Source organism: Amblyomma americanum, chromosome 1, assembly GCF_052857255.1.
Source record: "Amblyomma americanum isolate KBUSLIRL-KWMA chromosome 1, ASM5285725v1, whole genome shotgun sequence".
NCBI lineage: Eukaryota > Metazoa > Arthropoda > Arachnida > Ixodida > Ixodidae > Amblyomma > Amblyomma americanum.
This window is the reverse complement of record NC_135497.1, coordinates 516,774,101-516,796,869: the sequence shown is the minus strand read 5'-3', so window position 1 is coordinate 516,796,869 and position 22,769 is coordinate 516,774,101. Positions and strand designations below refer to the sequence as shown.

The 22,769-nt window shown below is 44.5% G+C and overlaps 2 protein-coding genes across 5 annotated transcripts; one reads left to right on the top strand and one right to left on the bottom strand.

Annotated features, from left to right (window-relative positions):
• Nucleotides 1-465: 465 nt before the first annotated feature.
• On the bottom strand, nucleotides 466-10,911 carry LOC144116210 (uncharacterized). Of its 2 annotated transcripts, XM_077650936.1 has the most exons (6): nucleotides 10,782-10,911; nucleotides 10,483-10,669; nucleotides 7,131-7,238; nucleotides 6,303-6,602; nucleotides 5,951-6,031; nucleotides 466-3,317 (listed from the first exon to the last, which is right to left on the bottom strand). In XM_077650936.1, exons 1-6 carry the CDS (start codon nucleotides 10,847-10,849, stop codon nucleotides 3,243-3,245), a joined length of 819 nt encoding a protein of 272 aa, XP_077507062.1. In that variant the 5' UTR covers nucleotides 10,850-10,911; the 3' UTR covers nucleotides 466-3,242. The 2 variants fall into 2 exon arrangements, with proteins under 2 accessions (XP_077507062.1, XP_077507061.1); XM_077650935.1 differs by having other exon boundaries at nucleotides 466-6,031.
• A 162-nt stretch (nucleotides 10,912-11,073) lies between these two features.
• LOC144116208 (BTB/POZ domain-containing protein 3-like) lies at nucleotides 11,074-22,557 on the top strand. Of its 3 annotated transcripts, none has more exons than XM_077650932.1 (5): nucleotides 11,074-11,260; nucleotides 14,425-14,489; nucleotides 17,560-17,777; nucleotides 19,010-19,301; nucleotides 20,914-22,557. In XM_077650932.1, exons 2-5 carry the CDS (start codon nucleotides 14,481-14,483, stop codon nucleotides 21,292-21,294), a joined length of 900 nt encoding a protein of 299 aa, XP_077507058.1. In that variant the 5' UTR covers nucleotides 11,074-11,260; nucleotides 14,425-14,480; the 3' UTR covers nucleotides 21,295-22,557. The 3 variants fall into 3 exon arrangements, with proteins under 3 accessions (XP_077507058.1, XP_077507060.1, XP_077507059.1); XM_077650934.1 differs by having other exon boundaries at nucleotides 11,079-11,260; nucleotides 20,870-22,557; XM_077650933.1 differs by lacking the exon at nucleotides 11,074-11,260 and adding an exon at nucleotides 12,501-12,650.
• The last annotated feature ends 212 nt before the right edge of the window (nucleotides 22,558-22,769 follow it).

The following is a 22,769-nucleotide window of genomic DNA, read 5'->3' as shown; positions in this document are numbered from 1 at the left end:
ACTTAACCTAGACCAAACCTAACTAAATGAGCATCTCTACAAGTCGCCTAGGTCCATCGTAATGAGCCTGTTGCGGCAAGATCGCACCCGCAAAGTCATGAATAACAGCCCAAATCCTACAGCGACTGAATCGCTTAGGTGATTAAATGCGAAAAAAAATGTAATAATAAGGAAATCCTTGGCAGTGAGTCATCGTGCGTCGTCTTCACTCTTCAGCTGTCAGCCCAGCTATCTCCTATTTGGTGCTAGAAATCTTTCCAATACACATAATGCTTCGTGTCCTGAGACAGCTTAGTGAACACACAGGTCATTTGTCCAAGTAAGCGACAGCCTCTCAATCCCACGCCGCGACGGCGCTGCCAGCATCCCTGCGGACAAATGTACTCAACACGTTTCAGAAACCGAAACGCAGGACGGATGAGGGGCTCCAAGGCCACCGAGCTCTACAGTAGCGCCCCCGTGGTAGCTCGCTCTCGCTTGCCGGCGCTCATGGAGGAAGGAAAACTAGGAGAGAGCATGACGTCACGCGGCCAGCCTTCGCAAGCCGAGTGTTTATGAAGCCGTTTTTTCCCCCATTTTTTCGCTCTCCGAGTCGGCCCCTAATGTTTTGGTGTCGGTATGTTTTAGTGCGCGCGTCTGCTCGGCCGCACGGGCTACGGCGCGGCCGCCTACTGTGGCGAGCTCCAAGCCGCTTTTTTTTTTTTTTGGTTCGGTATGTGCAATCGTTCGGTGGTCCCTATGAAATTTATGAGAGATAACAGCTGGTATTTTTGGTGGAACACACATGTCATTCACCAAACTAACAGCGCCAGGCAGAAGCGTGCACATCTGGTACGTCTCACGACAATGGCTTGCGCGGATTCAATACTATACTCAATAGAAAAGTGAAGCAACTATTTACGATGGCTCTCTCTCCGTACTTTCGTTTAAATTTTCACTGTACAGTACTCACGGATTGAAATAGGACATTCGGAGCGCTAGCCTTGCAGTGCCACGCAGGCATGTGGTAAACCACAGGCCGGCTGATTGGCTACTGGAAGGAACAATTCTGCTTTGTAGATGTTCTCCCTCTCACGCCATACCACAATGCACCACCTTGGTTCCATGAGCGTCTACGGGCGGCGCTCCATGAAGCGACGGCCACGCGCTCCGAATGTCCTATTTCAATCCGTGAGTACTGTACATGGGGAGACACGTAGCTGAAGGCGTCCGCCTGTGATGACGCGCGGCAGTTTTGCCTTAGCATAGGCATCTTTTCCCGTCTTCCAGCATAAAACGCGGGAAAGGATCTGCCGTAAATTGTTTGCTTGGACTTTTAAGACAAACCTGCTCCAGAGATGAAGAAACCAGACAATCGCTCGCACATTACTGTGGATAATTACAATCCCAGTCGCGGCTGCCGCATTTCAGTGGTAGCGAAATGCAGAGGCCCGTTAATTGGAATTGCTGGGATTATCTGTGCTGCTCTCAGTGAAGGGCATTGCGGAATTATACGCGCGCCGTGGCTAGTTTTGCTTCGCCGTCGCCGCAGACGATGCAAATATGCGACTTCTTTGATAGAATATCAGGCGAGTACCCCCCAAAAATGTGGTTTAAAACATTAATACTGGCGACCAAATTTCATTTGTGTGCGAAATTTTAGCTCGAGCGATTCACCAGTTGAGCTCAGAGAAGCATGCGGCGCGCGTATAATTCCGAAACACATTAATATGCAAAACTTGCGCGTGATCAAATTAAACCTTATGCTCAGATGCACGTTGTGGTGCAATACGAACTGAAACGGCAATGCGTGAAGCAGTAAGCAAGACATTTTATTTCAGGACTATTATACACAATTTCGAGAACTAAATATAAGCTGTAGAAACATCAAACATTGTGATGCATAAGAAGAAAATGTATATTATGGGCGCTGATTGTTGGATAGGTTAAGGTTGAGCTTCCCTATAATTATACAGTTCTGAATAAGTGGTAATCATTATTATACACACAATGTAACACAGGTACATAATAAGTACAATTGGACTTCCAGTAGCACTTGGGCTGTAGAAATGCTGTGTGCTTAAAAAAACAATAATAAAATGCATTAATTATGATGCATATGCAGTTTGACAAGGGTAGTAAAAACAATAACATTGCTTGCCCACGCTTTGTATGAACTCTTGAGCAGTATACAACATTTAGAGTTAAAGAACATGCAACAGCCTCGACATGCATTCAAAGCTTTGCATGTTAGTGTGTACTGCAAGCATCAAATGAAACACAATTAAAGAAGACACTTTGTTCAAAGACAACACACACACTTTGTTGAAACAAATTCGGTTAATCATGTAACACAATTTCCCTAACAGCTATTAAGTCAGTTCTTGGTAATTAATAATAACAATATTTATTTTTCACTGACCTCAAGACAGGAAGCAGCCGCAAGAAAACTGCCTTAGTGGCTTGGCAGGGCTGATAGCCAATGATTTAAAGATGTTACTGCAGTAATATCTGTCCCATAGCATAGTACTGCGTTTTCAATAATTTTTTTAACTATTGACCTTTGAATTGTGTCAGCTTTGTGTGCTTTTGTCGCACCCTTTCTAGGTGAAGTTGCCCTGTGGCCGTTTTGGCAAGATAATGCATCCTGATGTCTAGATATTTTTGTACAATTGCCCTCACAAGGTGGGATGAGTGATTTTCAAGGGGAAGGTTATCAATCATGTGTTCATTAAGAACTCTAAAAAGGTCTTTACCTATAAATGCTGTCATTGCAGCTACTGCAACCTTATCTACAAGCCCTCGTGACATCAAAGGAGAACAAGCTATGGCTCGACGCAGTTCTTTCTCACATTGCTGACAGATTGTGAGGACATCCTTTGAGGGGTAGATTAAGCCACCATGCGATTTCCTTCGAATCAGGGAGTAGGTTTTGTCATCATGACGTGATGTGGTTAGTGCAGATACACACTCATGACACTTCAGACTGGCTTGTAGATTTCTTACCACAAATCCAGCAATGTATGAAACAACAACCTCGGAAGTTTCTGAAATTTCGCATGGATCAGAGCAGTAAGCATGCTCTTCAATAATGCTCGGCACTGTTTCGACAGAAGGCTCATTTTCTGTTAGGCTTTTGCGAGTGGTGGTCATGTTTATTACCTCTGTTGAAGATGGCTTCACAGATGAGCTCACATAGAGAATGCTTATGTGCTCAAGTGGAAGACAGTTTCCACTGGCAACATCTTTCACCTCATTTTGCACTATAAGGCGCTTGAATGCTGCAGCAAACTGCCGTGCAGTTGGATTGTCGTTGCAGCGGCCGAATGAACGTATCGCTGCAAAAAACAGTTCAAGGTGGTCCTGGCTCAATTTCGAAGTAGGCAGGTATGCTAATACTGCATTGTCCTGAACTAAATGGATGTACAAGGAAATTACACTCTGCATGCAAATTAAAAAGCCAATAAATCCTGTCTTTCTGTTAGTTTCTGTGATCAGTTTTTTTTGTGCTGGGTCTCGAATAAAGGAAAAGTATTCCTTTGCTTTTTGCAAGTATGTGGTAACAGCAGCCACATTTTCAGGGCACAAGGGCTTTTTCCAGCCTCTTTGCTTCAAGTGTCGCGAGTTGAGAATGTCGAACACATTGTTCACATATCTTACAAACTCTTCTGTGGCTGCAGAATCTCGCAAGCTTGTTACATTTAGTTCCCTGCATTCTGCAATAGCATCTGCTACAGATGTGCTGAATACCTGTGCTGCAAGGGACACTTTCATTGGCTGAGAGTGCCAGTTGATGTGGGATTGTCTCAATTTGTTTGCTAAATGTAGTCCCTCTGAGTATTGCAACTCATGCAGCTGTTCGATGTGCCTCCACATTATTAGGCCTCCACTGGCATTTTCTAAAACTTTTTTGTCGCATAGTGTGTTTCTAAGAAGCTTAAGCATGTGGCAGGCATCCAATAAAACAAATATTGGCCGATTTGTAACAGGGTGAGGAAAAGCAGTGTTCAGCTCTTCCAAGCCAAGCTTGCAACCAAGGTTGCGCAACATAGAAACATTCGCAGCTGCACCATCGCAAGTTAAACTTACTACATGTGTGCCCTTTTCGTGTGCAAGAGAAGTAGCCTGGAGGACAATGTTGCTCCGTTGCTCACCTCCTAGGCCATCAACAAGGAAGTACCCTAATGGTAGCTTCCATCTCCCATTGATTGCCACCAGCATAGCAACAAAGGAGTCTTTAGCAATGTGGAAGCTGTCATCGTTCACTTCAGTGCCCATGTCCACATGCCCATGAAACCTCTTACCGTCCCATTCGACATGTCGCCTAATCGCCATTTCGTCTACAACCAAGTTGCAGAGTGTGGAATGGCCCAGCTTTGAATTTTCTTCCACTTTCATTTCAAGTGCAGCCAATGCTTCTTTTGAAAAACCAGGAGAGCCATCAATGTGCTCAAGCCATTTTGATAATGTCTTGGGATGAGGCAAACATGTGTCAAAAACAGCCCTGACATAGTTGTATGCCCTGGGGGAATAAAAATGCAAAGTTAAAGCAAAAGCTCTTAACTCTGGAGAGTAGGCCATTGAATGTGGTTTGCCTGTTTTTTCCACGATGTGACGCATCAATAAGTTTTCTTTGGAGCCTGCAAGGCTTTGGAGTGCAGCAATGTTTTCCTCAATCAGAATTTTGTTTTTTGATAGATCATCAATCACACTTGAAAGGCGAGCAACCTTGCGTTGAAGACGGCGCTGCGCTTGCTGCAGTCTTTTTATTTTCTTTTTGGTGAAGACATGGATGGCAGCATAGCGCTTCACCTGATGACGCAGGAACGCCTTTTCGGGGGTATCCTTTTTTCCTGAAGGCTGGCAATAATAGCACATACAAATATCAAAAATTTTCTCATTGCACTTTATTGATATGATGAAGACATGATTGCATGTATCACCCCAAGTTTGAGTATACACAGGCAAAAAAGTAACGGTGAGCAATTTTTTTTACCACAAAAACCAGAGCTCATGCAAAAATATGGTGGGAATTCAATGGTGGTTGTGTCATAAGCACCACTTGGCTTATGAAAGCAAGCATTTGAGCCTAAAGTGCTTCTCATAGAAATCCTGCTAGGAAAGGTGATGGACATATTAAAATGCTAGAGCAATAATGACTTGCAAAGTAACGTTTCTCAGAACTTCAAAATAATTTTTCATAAGTTTACATCTGATAAATGCTTTTCATAATCAAGCTAAACACACAAAGCTGTACGGTAGGCAGAATAGGGCTGGACGGAATGAGCTTCCAGTTATTTATACTTGATATAGTTTTTGCAGCCGGCATGCCATCAGTAATTAGAAAGTACTCCCTGTCGCCTCAGTGTCGCCCTTCAAAAACTTGTAATAGTATGAGCACTCACAGCCTTCCAAGTTAGTTCAATAGTCTAAATCTGATTTTTGTGTTCAGTGGTCACATAGCTCCAGTGCTTTATTTTGAGATAATTTCAAGTTTGGTCCTGGAACAAACGCACATTCCATCACATTTGTATTTAACGAAATGTGCATCATAAGCGATTGTGGCACATTGCCGAAGGCCGGAGGCATGGAACAAAAAGTATGGGGAAGAAAAACTGCCACATTTTTTCTCTGCATTATTTTGAACACCCAGGCTTCAAGAATAACTGTAAAGCCTCATTTTTGTTTAGGTTTGAAAACGATATATATTTTTTCTGACAAAGCTATCTATGAATTGTGAAGTGCAACCTCACAGAACCTCCTTCACTTTCCGTTAATACAGAAAACTTCAAAATCAAGAATGCATTTGATTGCAACATTCAACATATAACCCAACTGAAAATTTTCAAAGCATAATGTTCCTGAAGTAGTTAATGATACATTTTATGTACTAAACAGGGATTACAGGGGTCCCACTTTCTTCCAACTGTTGCTTTGAGTGAATACAAGTAATGTCTAGTAGCCGTCTCACCATGACTGCAACCCTCCTGGCTTGCAGAGACGGTCTTGCAGTGGCTTGTGCATTTCCAGTGCCTTGTCTTAGGCCGGCCACCTGCATGGACACGAACACACAGCTGTTGTGAGGACACACAAAAGCAAGTCAACTTGACCTTTCTGCTCAGAATGCTACCAAAAAAAAAACAAGTGCATGAAGCTGCAGACCACAGCCTTAAAAGAGAACAAGAAAAATAATCAAAATTTAATCCATTACTTAGGGAATAGAAAGGTTGCAAAATTGGGTTGCGCTCATTGGCCAACTGGCACAGGCAAATAGTGCAGCATATTTTTTGCATAATGCAGAAGTGTAAATGAATATAACTCACTGCAGCTTCGCGATCACTCTGGTTGCGGTCGAAGGGCAGCTGCCTGTGGCAAGGCTTCTTTCGCATCGGAGGGGACACAGGAATTGGCATTTCCTCTTCGGCAGATATGGTTCCTGAAGAATCTGTTTCCCACTCCATCAGGACCTCCACCTCTTGTTCCTTCAGTTCTTCTGCTGCCATCTCCTCTGGTGAAACACTGTGTTGCTCTGCAAGCGGCGGAGCAGTAGTTGTGCCTTGCGAGTCGCTTTGTGAGGGACCAGCAATTTCAGCAGCACTGCCGGCATCACACAGATGCTGCACCTGCAGCCATAATTAAGGGCAACAGAATCAAAGAATTTAGAACTGAACTGTGAGTGCTGACATGCATGTTGGTCTCTATCTATTTACACCTTATAAAACACATTTGCGAAATCACAAAAAAAAATTGGCCAAGCAACTGTAAGTTTGGATGGATTCGCCACATAAAAGTGCCGTCTTAAGCATTTCTACGCTGGTATTTTTGCCTATTTTTTGACTGTGCAATGTTTCTAAGGTACTTGTTTCATCACGAGATAGCATGCAGTACAATTTACTAGCTTTAAAGTAACTGGAAGTGGAAAATAAGTGCAGTTGCAAGCAATGCAAGAGCATGGTGAGTGCTACGCAAAGTGTAATTGTAAAATGGTCCGAAATATGCTCCCTTGTGCATGTGTGTTACACTAATAAAATTTCATTAATTGTTAGAGTCCTCAAAGAAATTTGCTGCATTGATTAAACATCTGCAATGCCCTCAGAAGAGGCCAATCTTGATCTCACTCTCACTAAACGAATTTGCACAGGTTTACATACTGATTCATTTGAGGGCTGTAGGCTTGTTTGTATAATATCCTTTTCATGCGGAACTTCTTGTTCACTTGCCGTTGCTGCAGCTGCTGTCGATGCTTCTCCTGTGTGTGTCTGCACAGAAGAAAATAGGCACGTAATAAGACAACACGCTTACTATTATGGAATAATTAAACATGGTTTGATGCGTGCTTCAGAAGTGGCATTACACAGTGTGGCAGTATCTTAAATCAGAATTTAGAGCAATTTTTAGAACTGAAAATTTTCTTTTTGGAGAATTTGAGCTGAGGTGCGCCGAGCTTTGAGCGCTAATATTTCTAATCTGGAGCACTTCGGGGCAATCGAACATTGGCATGGAAGCATTCTGGCATGTGTAGGTTAGTTTCCAAATCTCTTTGATTGGAAAAAAATGCTGGGAAATTACAAGTATGATGTACAATCAGGGTCAAAAGTCTCTGGACCACATGTGAATGAAACGAAGCCGATAGCCCCACTATTATTCGGCAGCTGGAGACCAGGGAAAATTTTTTTCTTTCATCTCTACAAGTGCGACCTCCACAGCCGCCGACTAATAGTATATAAGCTATCGGCTTCGTTTGAGTAACACGTGGTCCAGAGACTCTTGACCTCAACTGTACATGACCGCCACACGTCGCTTGTGAATTGTACCCGGAAATTCACAGCAAGTGGATTGATCATGCTTGATAGAGACACCAGCAGGCCGTATTTTATTCATGTCAATGCCTCCCACTTCTGTTTTGATTAGGGTACACTGCGAGCATCACGCATATTGCAACCACAGGGCGATCAGTGTTGTGCGTTCAGGCCTAAGGTATCCCACAATGAGAAAGTCTGCTGTCAGCCAGACATGAGATATGTGTACCTACATATGTTGCCATTTCTGCGTCTGTGGCATTTCAATTTTTTTCACAATGCAGTCTTTGGTCAACGGCAACCAGTGTCATCCTTTTGCGGAAGATTGCGCCATCGTTGCATGCGAGTGCAATGGCGAGGGCAGTCGGTTTTCGTGCACAAAAAACACCACAATATTTAAGTTTTAGTATATCCCTCTATAATCAATCAATTTAATTAAGGGCCAACGCGCTTTGGCAGGCAACAATATTAGCATGAACAAGTCGTTTTAGGAAACTCCTACACAGCGCTAATTATTGCCTGTGAATCACTACTGTTAACTCTGCTCTTGGCACAGCGTATCTTGTAATGATCAATAATGATTGAATGGAATGTTTAAATGACTAAATAAAATAATTGAATACATAAGGCAATTAATTTCACCAATTACTCTGAGTATGTGATGAGATTGGTGAATTACTAATATTTCCTTTAGAACTGAATGAACAATAAAAATAACAATTAAATCATTTGATTGATAATTATTGAATATAACTATTAGCTGTAAATTCATAAAATTAACAATGAAATGTTATGTAATTGTTAATTAGTGTTTGATTCGTAATTAATCAATTTTACCATCAATGCACAATTACATTACTATATCAGAGGAGGCAACGGAAGGAGAATTCAATGCACCTTTAATTTTTTTCATATGGTAGTGCTCAATATGTCTTAAGGAATCGCTGATCAGTGCGTGCGCGGCAGGCTATAACTAATGCGACTGACGAAAACGTCCGAACTTTTTTTTGCATTTGCTTCCCCTAAACCACGCCCCTTTATTGGCCTTCGCGCAAAAAAGCGACAGCGATCGATGCCCGCGCAAGAGCGCGCGCAGCTCGTCCGAATCGATACGCGAGTGCCTGGTGCTATGCATGTTTGCTGTAACTGAATTTTGTGTCCCGGATGTTCGCACCCTCTGAGACTCGGCGCAATGGCCATACAATATCAATCGCAGCGCATCTTTATTCGTATTAAACGAGTGTTCGAACCGTTATCAGTGGGCCCGACTGTAAAGATATGTTTGCGAGTACGCATGTAAGGTCTACAAACAGATGCCATCATACTTACGTAGGCTAGGTCTAATCGACAGCCATATCTCAGGGAAAATAAGAAGCGAGATAACACTGATAGCGAGAAGCGGCGTGTGTGGGCACGTGTGTGTGGCGGATGGGGGGGGGGGGGGGGGGGGGGGGATAGCGCGCAGACCGGCATACTCGCAGACCTCATAAACGCTGCCAGCAGCTTTGGGAGGCGAGGGTTCGGCTTGTTTCAAAGCTCGCCTCGTTCGCAAACGCACGCGCGCGCACACACACACAACATGAAAAAAAAAAATACGAGGCAGCGAATAGGACTGACTTTGCCTGCCAAAAGGCCGCCCGTTGAAGAGATAGCATATCGCTTTTCGTGATGAAAACGAACAGTGGGGCTAAGCCGCAAGGGGTGGAGTACGTCGCAGCCCTGACTCGCGTAGGTTTATTAGCCCGGTTGGCCTTCGAATTTATCGGATATAGACAAAAAGCGACGATGATCTGCGGGAACGACGCCACTAAAGGAGCTGTTCCGCAACAGTACAGGAAACTATACGTTTGTTTGAGGCTTAATTTCATCGACATGTGGAGATTCAGTGAAGTTGCCGACAGGCATGCAGGCATTAAGGAGGGAGGCGTACGCTGCTCACGCATGTTCAGTGTAGTAAAATGATTATGATAGGTAAAGCTGGTTTCACACCGATATTACACAGTATATTATAGCCAGGTCTTCGCCCTAGCGCTGCAGGATAAAAAGAGACGTGCTGACAGCATGGATCCGAGATTCCCAGCAGACTGAGTACTTTGTTCTTCACAAAATAAAAACAAATTCGAAAGGTCGAGAGCGCGGAGCCAACGAGAGAGAGACGGTTTGATGTTGTCTCGCCGCGCAGGTGTGAGGCATAAAAAGTTAGCGGCGCGGATGCGCGATATATATCGAGGCATCTCGTGTGTCCGACCCACGGCGGTGTCGGCGCGTACGTCCTCTTCTCGTCCTCTACAACACCATGCATGCATATGTCCTTAGAAAACCAGAGTGTCTTCAACTAGCGTATTCATACATAGACAGAGCGGATTGATAATTAATGCTGTATAGATTTTAAGCTGAGCGCTACAATTGGGAATGACAGCTCGTTAAATTGTTTTGTCATGGCATAACCAACGTACGGCGGTCGGCAAACCTCGTCCCGGCTGGTGTCATATATGGTACTATACCGCGCATAGTTCTGAACTTGCTGTATACAACGCCACGAAATTGCGCATATGTGCATTGCAGTCGTGCTTATTATAGAAGCATTCACTCTCACTTAAATATTAGGGTGACTAAGCACGCAAAGATGTCGTCATATCAGTCACCTATTCGCTCCTATAAACACTGCTGTTAATTAATTGGCATGCACGCATATGCTACTTACAGCTGAAGCAAGAGAAAGCGATGGCACGGCGCTTGCAGTCAGTCGGCGAAGGTTCCCTGTCGCAGCCTTGAAGTCCTCTGCACGAAAATGCAGGGAGCAAACAACGCTCCATTTTGTCGGCAACCAATTGTCCGAACGTTGCAGTGCGTCAGTCCACCGTTTTCTGGCGGCAGGGTCATTCGGAAACCTGTCGCGAAATATTGAAAAAAGAAATGTTACCCATTCATGCCCGTTGGGCTCTTTGCCATGCAGAACCACAGCGCATATGTTCACCGCAGCACTATGAAATATTCACTCACCGGTGGAACGAAACCTCCGAAGAAACTATTTCTGTGCGGCTCCTGCACCCGGGCACGCAGCACTTCATGATGCGGTGCCCGCCTGAGCCCGTCAAAAATGTTTCGGTTTCAGTTTCTCCGCGCTGGTGCGCGCATGCGCGCGCGCTGATAAAAATCACCGCACGCCACCACGTGATATGGTCACGGGGGGACCGACTCCCTTCTTTTTGTATGCTTTTTGCTTTTTATGACTGGCTTCAAGGTTCTCTCCGGACGCTCCCTCCTCAGTTTTTTTTCCTCCATGCCGGCGCTGTCCGCCCAAAGCGGAGGCGAGCGTGAGGCGAGCGCGGCGCACATCTCGGGCTTCTCGGTTGCCCTGCAGATTCTCTAGTTTCGATTTCCCACGTGGTGCTTGCTGCCTTCGCTACACCGTACCGTACAAGTCGCCGTGCGGTCGTGACCACCCCCCGAAGGTCTCCGACGTATCCCCAACTGAACAGGCAAGTGTGTGCGCTCGACGGCTGATATTGGCATACGCTTGAAGCGTCGTTAAGTTCCGTTTTTGACTGACGTTGCGTCAGCAAGGCGGGTTGTACCCGCGCGCGCGGAAATCGAGCGGGGCGCTTTTCTTTAGTTCGATAATCGTAGTTACCAAAGCCGCCAAGGACCCAAGAGGACGGCTGGGCTTGGAACCGCGTAACCTCCGCGCGAACAGTTTGCCAGGCTGGTTACCGTGTGCTGGTTTGATCCCGTAGCTCTGGATGAATTCGTCCTTTGTGTTTCGCGCTCGCGTCATCGCTTTCACTTGTGCTGTGCTGTGATGCTTGCGGTCCGTGTCGGTTTTCTGAAGGGAGGGTCGGAAGGCGCCGCTTGAAAACAGCCCTCTCTGTTTGGAAACTTGTGCGAACTCATTTTTATTTAGTAATTCTCGCTTGTTGTTGTCCCCTTTCCCCTTGGCTGGTAATGTAGTCTGGCGATGCTGGGTGAATGCTGCGTCGCCTCCCTGTCGTTTTTAGCGCACTGTTTCTGAAGCTTCGCGTTGAGTTCCATTACTTCATCTCGTGAATGGGCTGGCGCGGTCTTCACATCTCGTTCCATAGAAGCGTACCGAATTCGCTGCACTCACCTGCGCCTCCGTGCCCGCTTCTTCGGAACGTGTGTTGTGGGGCAAAGATCAACAAAAGGCTCTTAATAAGAGATAATGGTTCTAGTCGGATGCCGTTGTGTGTTCGTAGTTTGTGTCCCTATAGTTTGTAAATCATTCGAATGTGCAGTGTTCGTTATGTACTCCCTGCGCTTGGGTTAAACACTGCAGGTTTGAAGTTTACGTTTTTCTCAAATGACGCGTTAATACGCGTAGCTTAAATTCGGCGTATTGCGTAGCATTCATACGATACGCATGGCGAAATTGCACGCACCGTCGACCCGAAACCTGTGTAGCCGACGCAACATGCAAACTCGCAAGCACCTAGAATTCTTGCCTCGAAACTGGCTTCGCACGAAGGTGATCACTTCATATTTCATTCCTAGCGAACTTCGAAGGTCATTGTGAGGAGGTTATTAACGTCGGAAGAGCCTGCACGGGCGCCTCGGTCCAGTCGAACTAGCAGGTAAAGAGGATCGGACAGTTATTTGGGCATTATGACATAAGCCGTTGCCTTGGCCGCTAACACGTTGTGATTATTAAAATGTGTGTGTGTGTGTGGGGGGGGGGGGAGTTCGGCGCAGGGTTTGAAGTACCGCTCGGGACTCTGCGACGATGATGGCTGCCCGTGTTATTGCAGACGTTTTCAAGAGCAGATCCGTCGCGAGATGAACGCCCTCGAATTCCGCCTGGCAGGGAAGGCGGCAAAGTTTCTGTTCACCGACTTCCGGTGCCACGCACATCTGGTAGCGCTTGCAATATATATATTTTTTTTTTTTGGCGCGGTGTGTGGGGTTTCACATCCTGGGGCCTGTGAAGAACGTCGTAACGGGGGACTCCGAATTTAGTTTTTACTGTCTGGAGTTATTTGACTCGCAATAACATAGTACAGCAAGTGAGCGTTTAAGCGTTTCACCTCCGTCAGCTGGGATTAGGGTTCCGCTCCCTTGCACTCAGCAGCCGAATGCCCAAGCCTGAACTGGTGCTCCGCGGCGGGTAGTAAGATATAACTCATGTCCCGAAGAAGTTCTGAGTTTGGATGGGCGTGCTCACACGTGTATTGGCTGCCTTTGCACAAAAAGTACTGTATATCATCCGCTGTTTTCTTTAGCCCGTCTAAAAGGTACAGCCTTTTTAAAATTTTCGATTACTGTTACATATTTCATTTCGTTCACAATAAATGACTTTATTGTTAACTATGCCCAAATTTGGTTCAAGAAAAGTTGTTGTTTTGCATCTTTTTTTCCCTACATGTGTGTATATAGACATGGAATGTTGGTTGTCATAGGCACTCATACGTGATAGCTGCTTTTAGGGCGAAAAAAAAATTCAAAAGAACCTCAGTGGGAACGATTTCGGCAACAGCGCTTTGATTTATGAGAATGGTACTGAGGTTCACTGAATCATTCACCTAAACTGAGAGGCACAATAGGGTGCCTAAATGTTTATGCCCTCGTGCAATCGTGCAAGGCGGCTTAGGAAAAGCGCCCAAGATAAATTAGGCAAAACATGTTTTTGCAGATTTATTAAAATTCCTGTAGTGTGCTATGTCTGCGAACGTTTAAAAAAAGGATCCTGCCACCGTCTGGAAGATGTTGAAGTAACGAGCGCTAGCTGTTTGGTTTAATAGAATTCATAATCAATTAACTTCTACTATTGGCCGACATCTTGGATTTATAAGTGGCGTCACCAATCACTGATTTTTTTATACTAGTGACATCACTAGTCAATCACCAATTTGGTTGTTATAAAGATTTGCTATGTGGGCCGCCATCTTGAATTACTCGGACTTAGAAGGGAGGGGGTAGCAGACCCCAAGAAGTCGAGAAACGTGATGAGTAAGAGCTAACGCTCTTGAAAATCAAGTGGCCGAAATCATCCGGAGCCCCCCACTGCGGCGTCCCTCATAGCTTGCTTCGCTTTGCGACGTTAAACCCTATTAAATAAAATATTTATTACTGTGTCTCAGTTCTTATGTCCTGCTAAAAGATCCTGTTCACGAATGCCAAAAATGACACAAGACTCAGAGCAGCACCCTGGAGAACGATGTCTCCATGATGATGACAGAGAATTGACGTCAACCAAACCGGAAGTCAAACTGGAAGTGATGTCAGCAGACCGAAACTGAAACTGGAAGAGGGGTGGTGACTTGGTTAAATATGCACTTTTTATGTACACGCATGTCGTGTGCTTTTTCATAAACGTATTCACCCTAAATTCTTTGACTTAAAGGCCTTTCAGACATTAGTATTAGTTACTAAATAGTAAACCAGTATAGTTAACTAGTAGCCCACAATGATATGGATCGAATGCGCTCTTAATCCTATCTCAGTTTCTCGTTCGCCGTTCAGGACTGTTTATGCTCTGAACAGTGGCGGTTGTACACGTTTCCTGGTATGACGAGGCATGAAGAGTTAAATAATGTTATGCTGTTATTTTCCGTGTTTTGTTTACTGTTGCGCGTCATTACTAGAGTGTGCATCTGCTTTGTGCTCTACAAATTACTTTTGGCTTTCGCAGGATCGCTCGGCTTCAGTGCGTGCTGCAACAAGTGACCTTTCACAAGGTGCCCAGCCATGTTTGCTGTGAGTGGGCTCTTTTCAACACACTCTATTGGGAATGTGTATATTTGAAAATGTACTAAATTATTAGCCATTATTTGACGCTAAGAATCCAGGGATGACTTCACAGTTTTGCAGGTCCACCGCTTAATCCTAGCAGCCATCATGGTTGGACAAGATTCAACCTCCCTGTTCTAACAACCTTCCCACTTCACGCCCTCCTCTCTCTCCACCGGACCTTCCTCCTTGGAGCGAATGCCCTATTTAAACCCCGCCAATGATGAACGCATGCTTTGGGGTCTCCACGCTAAACGTCCGAGACGTTGTGCTCGACCGTCTCCAATTTGTTGAAAAAATTCATGGAAAATTCTCGCAACGTGCGTAAATCAAGCCTGAAATATTTTTTCCGAAAAATATTTCTTAGTGAGGTGGGCTCAGTCTGCGTGTTTCGAAAAGGCATGAAACCGGGCACCGTTCAATAATCGATAAAAAATTGAAAATGTGTACAGAACACTTCACAGACTTCTTTTATAGCATTTGCACAGATTATGGTTTTTTATATAATTCAGATGATGGATTTTTGGACGATATAAATGTGAATGCAATAACATTAAAAGGCCCCGTTACGTAGAAAATTTGGCGTCGGCGGATTTTCAGGTGCCCTTGCGGAGTCATCACAACCTACCCACTGGATAGTGAGAAAATTGCCTATCGTGGCAGGTGGTTGTTAAATAAATTATTGGTGGCTCGGGAAGAGCGAGCTGGGCCGCTCAAGGCCCACCACTGGGAGCACCTGCCATCGGTGGGCAGGAAGGGTATGACTCCTCCCAGGGGCCTATGAATGTGAGGCAGACAATAACCTTATGCATATATGGGGAATAGCCCATTACGCTATTGCGTCATACCCTTGAGGCGGAGCTTAAGTGTCCTCTCCAATTTCTTTTTCATAATGAAATTGTACTGTTTCGAATTTTTTTAAGAAACATCAACTTCCTCTCGAAAATTAAGAAATTCTCTAAATGTATATTACCTATAAAAATGTTACAGCTCGTGGAACTGAATACATCGAAGTGAAATAAAATACTGAAGTTGCAGACAAGTGCGTTTTGGACATAAACAGGCGTTTCTATCACCCTTAGTTGGTCCAAGTAAAATTAGAAACAAAGGATGGTAATTTTAGCAAAGTTTATTGTCTTTAAATTTGGGCGATTTAATCAAGGAGATTTTTGTTTAAAGCTATAAAAAATTTATAGTTGAGCTCTTCCGCTGTAATAAGTTGTGTCGTTTCTTTGCGCCTCTTCACCTCGGAGCACAGCACGTTCGGCACTGGGGGCAGGCGAAATGTACAGTTGTCGTTCCTGAGTGAAGTTTCCGCTGCAGGCAGGCATCACAACATTATGTGGTGTAGTAGAAAAGATATTCGTAAGAGAAGATGGGATCAGAAAGCAGAACATCAAAGAACCACATACCACCGGTGGGATCCGAACCCATGACCTCCGAATTTTGCGTCCGGTGCACAGGTTTAGTGGTTTCGGGTCTCACCGTTGGCACGTGGTTGTTTTTTCTTGCGCTTGCTGATCAGTTACCTTTAACCGATAAAAATAATTACACCATTATTTCCCTTTAATCAATACAACAAATATATAAAAAGCATCTCCTACTCTCCTTGGTTCCGGTGACTGCTGGCTTCCTTCATACACATATAGCTCAAGTGTGAGTTAAAAAGTGCTTTTAGAGTGAGCGATTTTGATTTGTTGGTAGCAAGTGTCAACATCGCAGCGAATAATCAGCGTAATGATCCCATAGCATAAACTCGTGGAACAAATACCAAGTGATTTAGAACAGAAGAAAGTTCAATTACAGAATCATTGAAATGCGAATTGGTAAAGGCATTACATGTTGTTATTTACGGCAGAGCAGAACAGCTTTAGTTTTTGTGTATTCAACAAGAATGAATTTTCAAGTGACTCATAGTAGTGGCCTCGAGTCGTTAGGCGTGTCTCGAAATCATAGCAGCGTTCCGTAGTCACTTCGCGTCCCAGGCCATGTGCACGTGGTGGCCACGTGATCATACCACCGTTAGGCATCTCGTGCAGTGTCCCTAGTCCGCCCTCCTGTTACGCACGGTTATGCTTTGCCCGACCGCACAGAAATACTTCAGAGCGATAGCTTTACTCAATGCAAAACATGAGTTTCGATCCCTATGCGTATATGACATTGAAGTGGCCTTCGAACTGGGCGATTTCTCAGCAAACACCTAAGTTATATGCCAAAGCATACTTTGACTGTGGTCAATGCGATGGCATCTCCAAATCAGACCCGGATCGTTTCCAAAATGTTGCTCATCCCACCCCCGAAATTTGACCTCCATTGATATGGACAAAAATCGATGTCCAGGCTAATTTGGATGTGCTCGATAGATTTGGCCTCCAAGTTTGGCCCGGGTCACTCCTAAATTTGGCCCACCACAGAAATTTGACTCCTTCGATTTGGACAAAAATTGATGTCCAGGCTAATTGGAATGGCGCGATAGATTGTAGCCTCCAAGTTTGATCCGAGCCACTCCTTAAATTGGCCCACCCCTGAAATGTCACCTTCGATTTGCTACCAAACTCGATCTCCACACTAATTTGACTATGGTCATCACGATATTAATCTCCAAATTTGGCCCTGGTTAGTCCCAAAATTTGGCCCAGTCACCCCCGAAATTTGACCTTTGCTTATTTGCACATAAGTGAGCTGGCCTGCGGCGTGATCGCGACCTCCAAATTTGGCCCGGGATTTCGTCAAAATGCTATCCGTGTTAAACCATGCCGAATTTTATTTTTCTGTGAGCCTGCACCCGTTAACTTGTGTCCATTACTATACGTCATGCGGAATAATTCTGAGAAAGGATATAAATCAAGCGGAAGCCTTTGGGAACGGATAGTTTCAGTGAAGTTTGCAAATCACATGAACCCTGTTTTTTAATCACTTCGTGTGTCTGTCGGATCATTCGAAAATATTTCCTTAAGGCTTTGTTCAAGTTTATGCTTGATGATTACATGCATTTTCTGCTGTCTTTCATGTTCCCGACACGTACGGGGCTGGACAGTTCAATTTCAAGAAATTCCTGGAAACTGGCCAGTACTCCGACGTGGACTTCAATGTGAAGTCAGAGAAGTATCCTGTCTCTAAGACATTCAAAGGACACCGGCAACTACTGGCCATGAAGAATGAAGTGTTCGGCGCCATGTTTTACGGCCCGCTCGCCGAAAAAGACACTGTGGTGATCAAAGACCTCCACCCTGACGGCTTCTACAGTTTGCTCAAGTAGGTCTATTACAGTTCACTCGTTTTTGTTTTTTTTTTCTTCAGAAGTGCAGAGCTATCCTAGATTCGGGAAGATATCTCTGTCATGTTCGTACGGGGCAGTTCAAATAAGTGCTGGAGAAGGGGGTTGACGTGCATTAATCGGAATGCAGAACAAAATGAAGTTTTGTTTTCTGTGGGCTAATTAGTAGACAAACTTAAAGCACTTCTGCGCAGCTACTCCCCGTCACCTAGATTTTTTGCAACAAGTTTTTCAATACCCATGGGAGTGCCCATGAAAGTAAACCTATAAACATGCTTTAAACTCAGGATGTTTTATACATATTACAGGATGTTGTTACCAGTGACCAAAATTTAAACAAGTGATATTTCTTGCTATTCGTTACCTTAGCTAACAAGCAATCGCAATTTAAACGAATATCAACGAGGGCGCTTTCATTCAGGCGGCTATACAGTGTTCGGGAAATCTAATGTAAAAACAGTTTAGAAATTTTGTCTGTCCTTTCAATGACTCATTAGTTACAACAAGCATTGCGTTAATCAACTTGAATAAACTATATTTCATTGATCAAAATTTCATGTTAGTTTTTGACAAAACTCGAATACCTTCTGCTTTATCACTAAGTCTTGCTATAACTAAGTCAGCTGCTATAACTGCGGCATGTTTTAGTCGTTCAGTGAACGAGTAGTAATAACCCACTTTTGTAAAACATCAAGACTATTTTCACCTCCTTCCACTATTCTTCAGCCACTGACGCAAAAATTTCGATCAACCGTATTTCACATTTCATTCTCAACATTCGGAGGGTCAGCTTTTACTTTCAATGGTTTCTTCCCAAGAGTATTTCAGAAATTTGTTTCACAGCATTGCCTCTTAATGCTATACAAAATGGATCTGCAATTAAGAGGCGTGGATGACCTTACCAACCTCCATTTACATCGCCTTTGTCAAAAGTATGCAGCACACTGAGTTCAGCCGTTAACTGTGCAACAAGGCACATATGGCACCGCTGAACCTCCAGAGCCCTGCAGTACGAAGGACAATAATCTGCTTACCCTCCGTGATTTTGGAACCATAGGGACGCCGTAGTTGTCCAGTAATAGGGTTCCTCAGGAAACCCTCGCCGCTGGACACTTTTTAATAGTTACCTTACATGAAACGACTTTATTATGAGTTGACACTGAAGCTTGTTTCAACTTACGTGAGTGCATATTCAAGTTTTTTCGTGCAGGTACCTGTACAAGGGAAAGCCCAATATCAATAGCGTTGAGGAAGCGATCTACACGCGATCCGCTGCCGGCAAATACCTGGTCCCGGAGCTGGAGCTGGCCTGTACTCTGTACATCAAGGCCCACGTGAAAGCTGAACAAGTGTGCCGCGTGATCGACTGCCTAATGTTGAGCGATGGTGGAAACATCGACGAAGTGGTTGACGTTCTGCTAAAGGAGAATCCTGAGCAAGTGCTTGCGTCGGACGCCTTCACTGACTGTCATGAGCAGGCAGTGCACTACGTTCTGGACAAGGTAAGCGGTGTCCTTTAACAAGAACCTAGATGGTTCTGTTGGATGAAGTACCAAGGGATCAAAAAACGTCTTTGAATGAGATAGGCTGTACAAGCGGAAAGGAGGGGAGGTCAACCAGAAGAATGAAGCTCTGCGTATATACCGCAAGCAGCACAGGTAATCGACCCAATATTTCAGATGAATGGTTTCACTCTGTTGTTTAGTAGGACCGGCCTTTACCAATACACTCTGAATTTTGGGTCGATTAGCTGTGGTGCTGGGGCAGTCAGTCCTGTGCGACTGTAATCGATCTATATTTTCTCAAGTCCTTGACATCCCGTTTCTTGTAGATTAAGATAACTTGACTATTCCCCTAGACGTCTGGTAAGCTCGATGTCGTGAGGCATTGCGTATACAAGGTAGCAAGTATCTCTAGCACAATGTCGCCACCATCCTTAACAAACCTGCAGTTATTTGGTCCTCCTCTGGCGCCGATCCCCTTTGTATTGCCTGTAAGCCTTTCTGCAATTCATTAATTGCCCCGGGATATGCATTTCCTGTGCACTACAGGCTCTGTCATTGACGTCCTGGTTATTTCGGTTGCTTTTCGGTTATATGTAGAGTATGTTGACTGTTTTAACAATCTTATCAATATTGCTAATGACACTGACATTCCTATCTCTTACTGTGCACATCTGATTTTTGTCTGTGTCTAGCTTTATCTTGGCTGCTTGGTGCTCAGTTCTCTACATGTTATGCCTCCTCATGTCGGTCATCTTAGGCTTCTTGATTAGTTTAAGAACTATAAGCAGTTCTCCCAGCTCTATCCTACCTATGGGGTTGGAGGCTTTCGTGCTTTGGCGTTACTAAATCGGATCTTTCGTCTCCCGAGAGAGCTCGCTGGCATTCCGCTTAGCTGTCTTACCCTCCATTTCTAGTGCACACTCCGTAATGACACGAATGTGATATCATTCAGGTTGGCCTCTTGAAAAAACCACCAGGTGTCTCCTTATCAAAATTCCCTGATTCGTTGAGAGGCTCGTGACGTCATCAGCACCACCATAATAACAAATCTGAGGACTAGAATGTTTGAGTACCTCCCATGGATTATCGTATGGGATTATACCAACTCGACCCACTCTTCCACCTTAATCCACTCATTAATTCAGCTTAATCAACCCACATATCCACCTTGTTCCATGTCCTGGGGCGGGCTTCTTCCAACCTTTAGGGGTTCTTTTGGAATAATTGGGGTAGGCCAGCTTCAAATGTCACATTTTCTTTAAGAATGCGGTCAAGAAGGCCCCAAGGTTCTTGCAAGGTTATTATTCATCGCATGAATGCTAAGGTCGCCATGCTCGGTTAAGCGGAATATCGGTTCTGCAGCGAGGTCCTGATACCCTCTTCTTTCTCTCTTACCAGCGAGTCGCCTATGTGTTTGCCCCTCAAGCTTTTTTCGTTCTCTGTGCAAATGTACATTAATTCAAGAGCTCACCCCATCCTATCTTTGCTACATCGCATCTTCTTCAGCCCCTGCACATCCAATCCATTGCCTTAATCTCTAAGCTCTGCACACACCGCAACTGCAGGTGACAAATGTTCCAGAGGTCTGTGTCCTCCTGGCCGTGCACAGATGGGCCCAAGACTACTGCCAGAGGAACGCCACCACGGACAAGAACCCCGTGCATGTCAAGAAATCCATCGCTCCTTTTTTGCCCAAGCTGAGGTTCCTGGCCCTGACTCTGGAGGAGTTCGTGTCGTTCATCACTTCCATGGGAGCTCACAGCGTCTTGGCAAAGGACGACGCTTTCGACATCATGAGCGTGCTGATTGGCAACAGGTCCATCGAGCTGCCACCGTGGGTTTGCCAAGAGAAAACGCCTCGTTAGGCTCTCCAGCAGAAAATCCGATTTGGTTAATTGAAAATTTCATTGAGACTTTTTGTGCACGAAGTGACGAAGCATCAAGCTTGGTGCATGGAGTAATGTTTCGGTTGATGAAAAATTTTATTTGAATGTTTTATGGTGATCACATAAGGTTGTGATTTTAAAGTTAGTTGTAGTACCTGAGAATAACAAACAGCTGCTTTTCTGATGTCAGAATTTCCAGTTCAAAACATTTGGAGTCATTTAACACTAACACAGCTGTTCACTGTGGAGATCAACTTAAACGTATTTAATTATGTGTCTTTTTTTTTAGTGTGAGGAGGTTCGCGTGCGCCTGCATGGAACCGCGTACTGACTGGGAAGAACCCAGGATTTTCACTGGTCTGGTACTTACATACTCTTATTTCCTTCAATTTTACCGAATTTATGCTAAGGAGTTTTGCGTGAGCAATTTCCTCCTCATTCTTAGTACAGCTGAATCAGGTGGTCATTATAACATACCAAGATGTTCCATGTATTAACAACTTGAAAAGTGCACTTGAGCGGTAACCTTTGCCATTTCTGCTGGAAAAATAGCACATCGATTGAGAGTCATGCTCCGATGGTCATGAAATTTAGAGGAGAAAGACTTCTATGTCTTCTGTAGGCTTGAGATGCGTTGAAGCACTCACGAAACGAACAGGGTCTCTTAGATAAGGTTAGTTCAGGAAAGGCCACATTGTCGAACAGCGCAGAATTTTTAATAGGATCGACGTCGTTGCCAATGCACGCCACCGAGCACCTGTAGCACCTGAGAGCCCTATGCACTCTTCATTACCTTGTTATATTTAACGTCCAGATGCAAACACTGAATGCCTCGATAACAACCCCAGAAAAACGTTAAATTTGTGGCCCAATTATTTTTTACGGTAAAAAGATTGCAGGTGATCTGTTTATCACAAACGTGCTGTAGCTGGTGCCCTATGTGCAAAAAACATAACTTGAACAGTGCCACCATATTTTGTTTCGTATTTCACTGCAGACTACCATAGCGTGATTTTCGCCAGTGAGGTCCTGTGCGGGGTTGGGTGTGGCCAAGCACACATCGGCAAACTCATTTTGCCTCTGTATGTTTCATCCATGCACATAGAAAACATTTTCTGGCATTTTCGAATCTCAGGGATCGACTTTTGCCACCAGCAGCTCAATTCACAAAATATTTTTGCTCATTTTTGTGTTCTGGTTTTAACTTTGGTGTTACTGTTTTACTAGAGAGTGCTTGAAGTATGCTAGTTTCAATGTGTGGCACTCGGACCAGGTGGAATCGAATTTTTCCTGTATTTAGAAATGTTCAATAAACAGCCACACGTTTACCTCTTTGTGGTTCAGGCACCTTTACAGGCTCCGTCACAGTTGGATCACTTTTCCACCGTTCGTTGCCGGCGGTGCAGTGAACTAGAACAGACACTGCAGCAGACGCAAGTCTCCGTTTATCCCCACTATAGGGGCCCGCTTTCAACAGTTTTCACCACGGCGTTCGAGTGTTCTAAGCGGCATTATTTTAACGCGACAGCATTAAGGAGTTCGTGTCGCAGAAAAGCCGCTGTCGTCAGCGTATTTGGCT

Coding starts and splice junctions, on each gene's coding strand:
- LOC144116208 (XM_077650932.1), top strand. Junction 17,778..19,009: donor GGCTTCTACAGTTTGCTCAA/GTAGGTCTATTA, acceptor TTTTTCGTGCAG/GTACCTGTACAAGGGAAAGC. Junction 19,302..20,913: donor TGCACTACGTTCTGGACAAG/GTAAGCGGTGTC, acceptor GGCCGTGCACAG/ATGGGCCCAAGACTACTGCC.
- LOC144116210 (XM_077650935.1), bottom strand. CDS start 10,849: ATGAAGTGCTGCGTGCCCGGGTGCAGGAGCCGCACAGAAATAGTTTCT. Junction 7,239..10,482: donor CGCTTTCTCTTGCTTCAGCT/GTAAGTAGCATA, acceptor TCTTCTGTGCAG/ACACACACAGGAGAAGCATC. Junction 6,032..6,302: donor AGAGTGATCGCGAAGCTGCA/GTGAGTTATATT, acceptor GTGTCCATGCAG/GTGGCCGGCCTAAGACAAGG.